The following is a 12,711-nucleotide window of genomic DNA, read 5'->3' on the forward strand; positions in this document are numbered from 1 at the left end:
AGCTGTATGAGTTCTTTATCTATTCTGGGTATTAACCCCTTATCAGATAGATGATTTGCAAGTATTTTCTCCCATTCAGTAGGTTGCCTGTCATTTTGTTGATTCCCTCTGCTGTGCAGAAGATTTCTGGTTTGATGTAATCCCATTCATTTATATTTGCCTTTAAAAAAAACAAACACCCCTCCCCCATCTCTTTGCATTATAGCTGCTATTGGAAGTTTTTTAAGTATGATGATTAAGCTGTAGTGATAAAACAAGTCTACTCAAATTAATATAATCAACTTGAATGTCACCTATCAACTATACACTGATAAAAATCATATTCTGGGCACTTGAAGTCAGGGCACATGGTTTGGAAAAAACCTTTCTTTTCTACAGTTACTTCAAGTTTGAAATAAGTCCTTTCCAGTCTCCTATCTCATGAAAAAAAAATCTATTCCTCTTCCTATATTCTCATTCTTAGTTAATAACACCATCATCTTTGTAGTCTCAAAGCAGAAGAAAACTTATAGTAATCCTTGACACTATCTTTCTCCCTTTCTTTACTGCACTGAAATTGTAATTATACCATGCCACTTCTAGCTCAAAAATATCTGAGGAAAAGATCCAAACACCTTAGCTTCGCATAGCCAAAGCCCTCCATGACCTGATGCTCTCCTATCTTTCCCAACTCATTCATTACAACCCCTGGCCATGCATTCTATGCTTGGGGTCACTCAGCATTCTTCTCATGGCTCCCAGAAATCATAACTTTTCTATTTATAATTCCTTGCTTTGCAGGCACTGTTCTTTCCATATAAGATGTTTTGCTCCTCTACCCTCAGACTCCCATTCATTCTTGAAAATCATCCTTAAATGTCAATTCCTTTCTGAAGTCTTTCCTGACTTTCCACTAACCTGAATTCCCACAGCACTTTTTGCACATAAAGTTCAAAAGCATTTGTTTTGCTATGCTGCCGCTTCCACCCTCCTTATCCTCACGGCTTGCTGATCTATGTCCCTATGGTTGGCCTATATTAAGTGCTGAAGGCAGAAAAGCCTATTAAAAGAAAAATGCCACATAACATTTAATTATGCCCTTACCAAAACTTTAAAAGGGCATAATTTTTTTTATTCTAGATGCACATTTATATTTCCTTCCAATAGCTTTTTTCCTTCTTTCAAAATTCACTTGGGGTCTTAGAAAAAGTTCCACCTCTCCCTTGTCAATGAGTCAAAGAACAGGAAAAAGGAAGGAGGTCAGGATACTAGGCCAGGCTGATCTTCTCTCCGGAATCAACCCCAGGCCTTCATCTACATGGGTCCTTGAGAAAGGAAAGGGAGATATGATTTTAAAGGCAGAGGCAAAGGACTCTGCTATTAGCCATCAAGAGACCTGTCACAATAATCAAAAAGCCACCCAAGCCACGTATCCACTGGGGAGGGAGGGTCTAGGCTCCCACCTTAAAGTAAAAGATGAAGCTTGATCAACAGGTGATGAGCACACAAACACATGCATAAAACATGGAGAAACAGAAGAGTATGAAAGTGCCATCTTTTTTCTAGGGGACAGGAGAAATCTGATTGGGAGGGGGAGGAGGACAGTCTAAATCCAGAACAGAATCTCTAGAAATCCACTTTTGATGAAAGGGACCAGAAAGCAAGTTAAAGGCAGAACCAAAGATCTCAACAAATCTAGAAATGATACTGATCCAAAACTACCCTGCTTCTGAATTGTTAATTATTTAATAGAACTTTTCTTCGCTTATTAATCCTTCCTATGCTTTCCTGTTTTGTTTACTGGGTCTTTGAGAAATTGTCTTTTAAACTTCAAATCACTAGAAGATTTGTCAGAGGATGCGATGTATGCATTTCTCCTTTTAGTCAGTACACACAGGGAAGCTGTCCATCTTTACTTATAGACAGAAGAAGCTAATGAGTTCAAGAAACTACAAATCTATCATAGATAGAACAAGCACATGAGTTCAAGAAACTACAGAAGAAACTAGTGGCAGGAAATTTAGGATGGATGGCCTACACAGTGAGGTTGTCTTTCCCTCATAAGTGATTACTGAAAGCCTACTACATTGTCCTATTAAGAACTCATTCAACAGAGAGAGAATACAATCACACTGGCTAAGAATGAAGATTCTAGTGTCAGACTTAGCAGCCGTGTGGTACTGACAAGTTATTTACCTCTCTTCATCTTAGCCTCCTCATCTATAAACTACAGTACAGCATTTCTATTTTAAAAAAATTTTTTTAAAGATTTATTTATTTTAGAGTAGAGAGAGAGAAATAGAGAGCAGGGGTGGAAAGGGCAGAGGGAGAGGGAGAGACAGAATCTCAAGTCTGAGCACCCGTGGCTTGATCTAAGGACCCTAAGATCATGACCTGAGCTGAAATCAAGAGTCAGACACTTCATCAACTGAGCCACCCAGGTGCCCCTGCAGTACAGTATTTCTTATCTCATCGTGTTGCTCAACAATTGAATGTATTAATAAACATGAAATGCCTAGAAAAGTGCCTCGCACAAAAAATTCAGTGAGATATTATTATACATAAAGTGCCCATTGTGTACTAAGTTCCTATCTCAAAGAACTTAGAACCTAGTTGGGATTTAAGTCAAAACAATCAGTATGATAGAACTGAGACTCAGCATAGGTGGAAGGAAAACATACGTAAAGAAAAGAAGGGATATACAAAAGACAGTAAGACTGGACTATCATAGGAGGTTTTCTATTCCGCCAATGATTAGCATTCTTTTCCCAGCTTTTTCTTTAAGCTATGGGAAAAAAAGCATTTTAGAAATCCTGCATCAGGATGACATAGAAGATGCTGCTTGTTGTCTACCCAACAGTCAGTTCCCATTTTTTTCCTGGATAACAGAACCTCCAAACTTGGAATGATCTTGAGCCCAGTCCGGGAATTAAATGTTCTTAAGGAATTAAAATGTTCTTAAGACTACCATGGATATCCCATTCCTCCTTTGCCAAATATTCCCTAGCCCATCTCCCTTGCAGCTAAAAGTAGTCACAAGATCAGTTCTGGCCAAATCAAACAAAAGGAGAAGTCTTCTGAAAATTGTCTCCTGTGGTGATAAAAGGAACCTCCTACTTTCGACTACTAATGCCCAGAACCACAGCAGCAGCTACTTAGGAACATGAGATGATAAGCACAAGAATAAAAAGCCACAGACTGCAAATGGAAGAACAGAAAGAAAGAGCTATGGACTTTGAGGATATCATAAAATAATTAAATATCTTGATTTCTTAGGCCACAATAGTGGTTTTATTTTTGTTGCTGAATGCTTCCAATACAGATAGAGTAACTTCATGCTTTCTTCTCAATGTTATTTGTGATTCCTTCCACTCAGTTTGTTGGTGTCCTCATAAATCAGTTCATCAGGTTCAGAATCTTTAAGATTCCATCTAAATCCCTCCTTAGGATTTAACCATTAGCTCTGCCAGATTTAAAAACAAAACGAAACAAAACAACCATAGGCCTAGGCCCAAAATGGTGTTACTTTTAGACTGAGTTCCCAAACTGGAGCTTAATAATTCCCAATCCAATTGCAGTTTCAACCTCCCCTAGAAATGTGGCCTTAACTAGTCATTCAGGAAATGTTTCTTTCCATCAGCACCAATGAGTCTGTCACCTGGGTCCTTTCCATTCTCCAAAGAAAGATGAGGTAATCTGCATAAGACCCCTTGCTTCTTCCCCTAGCAAAACAGTCTCCTTTTGAAACAATCTTTTTCTTTTCCTAATCACTTTCTTGCCCTGCCACCCCTTCTGCAATTCTTTACAGTGCCTCTCTACTTGCTAGACAGTGGCTGCCCAATTCATGAATCCTTTAATAAAACTAACTAGATCTTCAAATACACTTGGTTGAATTTTATTGTTTAACAGCTCATAGAATTTTAGCTTTGAGTGGAACCTTATAGATGACCTAAATGAACCTCTCCTCATTTCACTAAAGAGAAATCTGAGGCCTAAAAATTAATCAACTATTTCTCAGTCCCCCACGCAGAGTGTGAACAAGCCAAGGCTTCAATCTTTGAACACTTGGAACACTTTAAATTTGGTGCTTTTTGAAAATATCTCCTAAGTCTTTGAAAGGTTCTTTTCATAACTTTTCTTTTCATGTGCCCAAATGAAGATCATGGGCATTTGCTCAAACCCAAGCTTTATGAATTACCTTGAAGTTTGCTTTTGAGATCTGCATATCAATATATAGAGAGAACTGATCTCATTTACAAAGTTGGCACTTTATCTTATTTTCAACTAGTGCCACTGCAGCCAAAAAAACATGTCTGCCTCTAAGCCAGTAACAGTTATCCTTGATCTGCAGTTTCCTAAAGTCCCATAATAACTTGTTCATTGTCTCTGACCTAGAGCTTTGTCAGAAGCATTCCAAAGGTTAACTACAATCAGAGACAGGGAGACCAGGAAAGGCAGTGGGAGAAAAAAAGGAAAGACATGATGACTCATTTTTTTTTACATGTAAATTTTAGGTGGCAACACTATTTGATAAACTCCCAGATAGATTTTAAAAAGAAAAGAAAAGAAGGAAGAACCAGGAGCCAAGTTGAAGGAGGTAGCTATCCTATTTTTAAAAAGAAAAAACTGGGGAAATGAACCAGAAATTAGATCATGAAAAGTGAAGAATTTAAGGAGTTCAAAGTGTTGTAGAAACAAGGCAAGATGTCTCTGCCTCTCTCTCTCTCTCTATGTCTATCATAAATAAATGAGTAAATCTTTAAAAAAAGGGGGGGGGGGATCCCTGGGTGGCTCAGCGGTTTAGTGCCTGCCTTTGGCCCAGGGTGTGATCCTGGAGTCCCGGGATCAAGTCCCGCGTCAGGCTCCTGGCATGGAGCCTACTTCTCCCTCCTCCTCTGTCTCTGCCTCTCTCTCTATGTCTATCATAAATAAATGAGTAAATCTTAAAAAAAAAAAAAAGAAAGAAAGAAAGAAACAAACAAGGCAAGGAAACTCCTAAGATGTGGAGTGCAGTAAGTAATGTTATTTTAAACATTACACATGTTAAAAAGAAAACCACAGGCTCAGAAAGGCATCACTGAGGCCAAGTCACGTTCAAACCAGAGTTTAGAATCTAATCTAACTGCAGTTTCAATCTCCCCCAGATATATAAATCTGAAGAGTTTTCTGGTCAGCACCAATGAGGTAACCTGTTACAAGGGTCCTTTCTACCCCCAACAGGAGGATAAGACAATCCACTAATAAGACCCCGTTATCTGTCCCCCTAAAGGAAGGTGACCTGGCCAGGAACAGTCCTTTCTTTTCTTTTGCTAATAATTTCCTTACCATACCCTCTTCTCAATACAAACCTTCCATTTTGTGCAATTCTTCAGAGCTCTCCTCTACTTGCTAGATGGGATGCTGCCCAAAGCATAAATCATCTAAGAAACCCAATTAGATCTACAAATTTACTCAGGTGAAGTTTTGTTCTTTAACACATACAAATTCTGGGTTTTTAGTCTGTTTCTTCTTGATTACCATCAAATTTAACTTAAAGGTCATATGCCTAGATTTTATAAGCTTACATTCAATAATTTTCAGGTCTTTTGTTTACTCAGTAAATTAAAACTTCAACAATTCAGTATAAAGTATTAAAATGAAACTTACTAGAATTTACTTAGTTATAGGTCACATGGTACATCTTGCTTTTTAAATTCCGTTGGGGACTTTGGAAATGTGACTAAATTACACAGAGTCTCAGAGCAAGTCTCAGCCCCAAATAGTCTCCTAATTTTTCAAGAACATGTTCTTTTTTCTTTCTTTCTTTCTTTCTTTCTTTTTTTTTTTTTAAAGATTTTATTTATTTATGATAGATACAGAGAGAAAGAGAGGCAGAGACACAGGCAGAGGGAGAGGCAGCCTCCATGCTGGGAGCCCAACGTGGGACTCGATCCTGGGGCTCCAGGATCATGCCCTGGGCCAAAGGCAGGAGCTAAAACGCTGAGCCATGCAGGGATCCCCTCAAGAACATGTTTAATGCAATTTTTCAAACCAAAACCCCAACCAAAATGTGAATCAATGAGATAAAAGCAAAAAGTAGCATGAAAAATCATTTTCAAAATGATTTTAATCACTTAAATGATTTCAATATTTAAATCATATGAAATGATATATAACAACTTACCATATTCCTTTTCATTTACTTCAGAGATGGGTTCAGAAATGACACTGCAGAAAGAAATGGCACTTGCTGCAGAGGGGTTCCGAGAATGTCCCATGTGGTGTGGCACCTTTTTCACATTCTTCAAGGCTTCCTCAGCCTGCTCTTGCTCCATTGCTGCAACCATATCCTTATATGCTTTTCTGGCTTCCTCAGTGAGCTCCACTAACTTATTAAACAGGCTCTAAAAAGAGATTTTGATTAGTTCATTATTTTGTTATACTTTTTATTCCTATAATTAACAATAAATCTCTTCTACTGTTTGAGGATCACACACACTTTCAATCAGCAGAAAATCCAAATGGTATGCACACTGCAGAACTTTATAACATATTCTGCAACTTACAGATATTGTTTATGTAATTCTCACAAGTCTGAGGAAATTTCTTGATTCAATACTAGTCACTAACTGTGACATACTAAAAGTTCTTGCAAAGCTTATCAATTTAACAACTGCATCTGTTAGTATCTGGCACTACAGCAAATACAAAGACCACTGGAATACCATTCTGCTCTTGAGAGAACTTCCATGTGGCTGAAAGATAGGAGACACCAATGATTCAAGGTACCTTATCTTAAATACCTTGAGATGTATAAAACGTTTTGGCTTTTGGAAGAAACCTCAAATCTAACTGCTGAGCATCACTGAAGAATTTCCAAAGTAGTTATCACCTCTGATAATAGGCCTTGAAAAATAGGCCTATACAATTTTGAGGGGTGGAGATACTGCATTCTTAGCCAAGCATGCAAAACAATAAATAAGGTACAGACTTAAGGAAGTACAAGGCTTGTCTGGGGAGCAGTGAACAATCTTATATGGATTAGAATATAAGGGAATGAATGTATGCAATGTGATGTCAAAGGATCTAGAAGAAGATGGCAGTCCCCACAAGAATTAAAAGTTTCCTGTTGTAAAAAAAAAAAAAAAAAAAAAAAAAGTTCCCTGAATGTGTGCTTATTGGAAGAGCTTGAAGAAGATCAAAAGAAGTCAGTGATGGTGTGGCTAGCTGAGACCTTGATGATGGAAAATTTGACACTTACAAGAAAGACAAGACAAAGATATTTGGACAAATGCAAATTATAAAAATATAATAAAGAGCCTAAAGTAGAATGTGGAGCTAAATAATCAGAAGTTCCTCCATCAGTGAAACAAGAATGAACATGAATGGAATTAATAATTCTAGCAAAATTGTGGATAATGGACCATATACATATTAATAAAATGGCAAAATTCATATAGCACTGAAGTTGAACTTCAACAATTCTGACATCTAAAAAACTCCAAAGAAAACTGAAGTTTCCACAACCACTAGAAAATCCAATTGAATAATTTTTTTGTAATTTTTACATCATAAACAACCTTCTACTCCTGTTTAATGTCTTGATTTAGTATCACAATACAACATACTCACACAATAAAGATTATCAGATGGTAAACATGACCTGAACATTTCTAAGAAAATGTTAATATTATATATTAAATTATGCTTTCAGACAATGGGAGGAAAGTACAGTACAATTTTCCTCCTCCTACCAAGTCACTGTCATTTAAGTATAAACTATAACTGGATGAAAGAATGGCAAAAAATATCATTTTTTGCTATGGAATAATATGTCTCTGAAAATTAAACTTAAAAAGGAAAAATGTAAGTAGCATGCCTTACCCAGCTTCAGTTTAAATTGTTTCAAGTAGTAGGTACAATGAATGCTGTTGCCAACTGCATTGATTTTGAAGAGTGCTAACTACTGGTCATATCAAAATATACTCAGGATTTACTTATTTTTAAAAAGAAGAAAATAACAGATTCTGGTAAAAACAGTTTATGTGTTACACGTAACAGACTTCCTAAATATTTGTTTGCAATGTTTAACAATCTATGCATTTAACTGAAGCCAACAACAACAACAAAAAAAATAGGCATATGGATGTGTGATACTAACATTCATTTTAGAATATAAATAAAACACAGAAATAATTGGGAATAAAATAAGAAAGAAGAGAAAAAAAGAAAATTTAAGAGAAAAGCTATCAGGGAATATAAACCTTGAATGTCAGGGTAAGGGAAGTTTAGTTTAATTCAAAGTTAGTTTTAGCAGATGGTAAAAATAACTTAGGTGTACTACCACATTACTGCAAATGGGTACACTTGATAATATACCACTATTTCCTTTACCCCCATTTTAAGAGTATATTTTGGTTTAAAAAATAACTTACCTATCTCAAAATAGTAGAATAGGAAAACAACGTACAAACAAAACTGGCAAGCATTTTTAAAAAACCATACAAATACCCTAGTATATAAAATTCAGTGAGAAGTCAATACAATTAAAAACAAACATGTCGGGAACCCTGGGGGGCGCAGCGGTTTGGCGCCTGCCTTTGGCCCAGGGTGCAATCCTGGAGACCCGGGATCGAATCCCACGTCGGGCTCCCGGTGCATGGAACCTGCTTCTCCCTCTGACTATGTCTCTGCCTCTCTCTCTCTCTCTCTGTGTGACTATCATAAATAAATAAAAATTAAAAAAAAAAAAAAAACATGTCCACTTTTCCTGACCTCAATCTCATCCTATTCCATAAACAGTGAGCGAAAAAAGAGTACATTTTTATTAGGTGTCTTTATATATGACCCTTTTTCCCACAGAGGTACTTATCACCCAAATTCTCACATGCAGTTTAACATAGCAAGCAAGTATACATATACCACAAAATTTATTAAACATTTATTACCTGCTGAAAGTCAATTAATGTGAAAGGTGTCAGGGTCACAAACACAAGAGCCCTGCCCTTAAGGAATTCATAGTTAAAGGAAAAGAAACACAAAAACTACAGCAAGGCAGTATGACACCTATAACCGAGAAAAGCATAGGCTATCGTGGGAGCAGAAATACTGAGTACATACTCGTAGAGTAGGTGGGTAGATAATTTCATGGGTAGTGGGAGAGAAACTGAATGTACAGGGAAATGGTGTATGTAAACATGGTGACTAGATATGAAAGAACACACACTTAAATATATAAGAACAGTATGGCTGGGAAGAGGGAAAATGGTCCATGAATGGTGTTATAAAATACTTCAGAATCAACTTCGTAAGAGTCTTAAAATGTTATCAGTTAATAAGCATTACTGGAGATAAATAACTTATTCTAATTATTAATTATTATTATTATTACTTATTATCAGCTCCTATGAGAGAAGCTTTGTATTAGCAGACTAGAAGAGGAAGATAAAGGTATCATGAGTGCAGAAGTATTCTGACAATTGCTTAGGAATTTCACTTTCATAAAAAAATCCTCTCTAAATAAAGCATCCTCTTCTCTCTTGACTCCAAGTAGCACAAAATACAGCTAATATATACATTGAAGAAAATTATTTTAGATCATATGATATCGAATATCTTTACCCAGCAGTTAAATACATTATCATATATTACAAAACTGAACCCAGAAGAAAAAAGCGCTATGGGAAAAACAGGAGCTAAAATCTTTACAGCCAAAATGCTGTAGGATTAACTTGTGTAAATGCTTTTAACAATAAAAAAAGGAAATGTAATACTCAAGAATTTTCCACTCATTCTTGGGAGAGTCCTCTCACTTCTTCAAATGCTTAAACATAATGCTGGCATGTGTCAATAGAAAATGTATGGGGGGGGGAGGGGAAAAGAGAGAATGAGGGAGTGTATCCTCTTAAGTCTTACCTCAGCACCAAAGTAGTTGAAGATTCCCACTACGCTAACAGGAACCAGCTTGTTCACACAGCGTCCTAGAGCTTTTCTTCCAAGGGCAAATACAAAAGGAATTTCTTGTTCCCGTGCCATGGCTATAACATTATAAAGAGCCTCATCCAGGCCACCTGAGAAAGTCAACACATGATGAGGTCTTAATTTACTTATTTCCTAAATGGAGGTATTTTAGCACCCAACAGCTAAAGCATAAATCACAGCAGCAAAGGATTCTATGAATGCTTGTGATACTACCACTATTGTATCTATTTTCCTATTGGAATTTAATGACATATAGATGTATGCACATATTTCCTTTCTTCCCAATAAATTTTAAAATTCTCCAATGCCAGGGGCACCTGAGTTGCTCAGTGGTTGAGCATCTGCCTTTGGCTCAGGTTGTGATCCAGAGTCCTAGGACTGAGTCTCACAGTGGGCTCCCTGCAGGGAGCCTGCTTCTCCCTCTCTGCCTATGTCTCTGCTTCTGTGTCTCTCATGAATAAATAAATCTTAAAAAAATTCTTCAATGCCAGTTTTTGTCTCTTCACAGGGAACAGTGGGAACCAAATTTCAATACATTTATTCAAAAAGAAATTAAAATGTTTAATAGTGGCGGTCTTTATCTACTCTCAGCTCAAGTGGCAATAAGACAGATAAATATTACTCTTTTTATTGGTATTTCTCCCCTATGGGGAATATGCCTACTACTGCTACCTCTCCATCTGTCTACTCCATTTACTCAGTGTGGCTCATAAAAAGAGACAAATCAGGGTGCATGACACAGTAAAAAATACTGTGTGCAGGTTTACACAAGAGCCTCTGCATGGAACTGCTCATTTCTGAAACAAATCACCATAAGGAGGAGCAGAGAACTTTTCTCTAATTCAAGAGAAAAGGGCCATCAAAGGAAGGTAATATAAAATTTTTTTAAGGAGAAATATATTTGCAGAAATAAAGGAATGTACTCTCACAAGTCCTCACTCTGATTACAACAGAGAGGACACGTGGTTGGCCCAATTTAAATCCTTCACTAGTGTTCATAGATTAGGATTTCTTTATAGTCCAGTCTCAATTTTATTACTTAATTTAGGGTAACGAAAAGATTTCATTTTCTTTCCTCATGTTCAATGACATTATGCTTTATACCTAAACTCTGCAAAGACAGACATATGGCCTTCACTTTAAAATTCATCATATATCCTATAATTATACTAAATAAATATTAAAACACTTCAGAAGTAAAATGTGCATACCTTTCGACTGGATTTTTTCACAGTTTGGAGAAATTATAACACACTTGATCTTATTTAACTTCATATGTTTAGTAACCTCCCTTAGGCCCATAACCAGACGTCTCCTCGCTTTTGCTCTTACAGGATCTTTTTGGTAGATGCGTTCCTGAAAACTGACAAGCTCTTGAAGAAGAAGAGTCACACATTCATCAATCTCCTTACAAAGAACCTGATTACAATACCTGTATAAGAAACCAAAGACAGGTAAGTTCATCCTAATTTACATTTCTGTAATTATAAAGTTATGTTAGGAAAAAAAAAAATCCAATATAAGAGTTTTCATTGAAAAATCAACTCTTTAAAATCTCTTATATCCTTCAGCAAATTAGAAAAATAGAAGAGGGGACGCCTGGGTGGCTCAGTGGTTGAGCGTCTGTCTGGCCCAGGGCGTGATCCTGGAGTCCTGGGATGGAGTCCCACATCAGGCTCCCTGCATGGAGCCTGCTTCTCCCTCTGCCTGTGTCTCTGCCTCTCTCTCTCTCTCTCTCTCTCTCTCTCTGTATCTCTCATGAATAAATAAATAAAATCTTAAAAAAAAAAAAAGAAAAGAAAAAGAGAAGAGTTTTTCTGAATTATGACAGATTGGCTTTTATGGGAAGGTTGGATTACCCTCAGATAAGTACTATCCAAACTTCCAATTATTAAATTATTAAGGATATAAATCAGATGTTAGCCTGTTATTTGATAAAAAGAGATGACATAATGTTTCCGGTAAGAAGATATAAAGTTATTTCACTCCAGTAAATATCAATGATGCTTCTACTCAGAAATTTAATTTCCTAGAAGCTAACTGAATGCCCTCAATATCAACCAAGTCATCCTCCACACTCACAATCTCTGGGAATTGGCTTCCTTGACCATAAAAATAAGGAGTTAGGTAAGATGGCCTCAACAGCTCCTCTAACTGAAAGTCTATGGCTTTGGAGGATGAACTCAGTAATTAAATTGAAGCCAAAATCAAAGAAGCTTTGAGGTAAAAGTCACATGCCCTTATAGCAAACAAAGGAACTGAATGAGCCTCTTTATGAGATCATGTATGGTTATAATGCGAGAAATAGAGAGGCAGTGAGTGAGGCAACTATAGCACTTAATTTCAGGGATAAGGAAGTCATCCAAGTTTATTTACTCCCTATTTATTTTATTTTTCAAGTTCTCATCCTTAACCTCTATTATAAGCAGGTACTTAATAGGGAGAATTGGTGTAATTTCTAATCTAAGACTAATCAGGCAAGTAAATTTCCACTTCTGAATTATGTAATAGAAAAATCTAGTCCGACCCTCTTTTAGTAGGAAAAAAAAATGTTTTGGAAATTTTTTTCTTTATGTGAAAGATAAGTAGTGTTTAATGAGATGCCTCGGTGGCTCAGTGGTTGAGTGTCTGCCTCTGGCTCAGGTTGTGATCCTGGGGTCCTGGGATCCAGTCCTGCATCAGGGTCCCCACAGGGAGCCTGCTTCTCCCTCTGCCTGTCTCTGTGTTTCTCATTAATTAAAAACAAAACAAAACAAAAAAAACTTAAAAAAA

At 36.8% G+C, this 12,711-nt stretch overlaps 1 protein-coding gene across 1 annotated transcript in view; it reads right to left on the reverse strand.

Moving 5' to 3' along the window:
- SECISBP2L (SECIS binding protein 2 like) overlaps positions 1-12,711 on the reverse strand; it is a 61,772-nt gene that overhangs the window by 5,889 nt on the left and 43,172 nt on the right. The window contains exons 15-17 of the mRNA XM_038580376.1: positions 11,151-11,371; positions 9,874-10,028; positions 6,143-6,362 (exon numbers count right to left, since the gene is read on the reverse strand). Of these exons, the coding sequence (XP_038436304.1) occupies positions 6,143-6,362; positions 9,874-10,028; positions 11,151-11,371 (596 nt within the window). The remainder of the gene's footprint in view (positions 1-6,142; positions 6,363-9,873; positions 10,029-11,150; positions 11,372-12,711) is intronic.

The sequence above is a fragment of the Canis lupus genome, chromosome 30 (assembly GCF_011100685.1).
Source record: "Canis lupus familiaris isolate Mischka breed German Shepherd chromosome 30, alternate assembly UU_Cfam_GSD_1.0, whole genome shotgun sequence".
Lineage (NCBI taxonomy): Eukaryota > Metazoa > Chordata > Mammalia > Carnivora > Canidae > Canis > Canis lupus.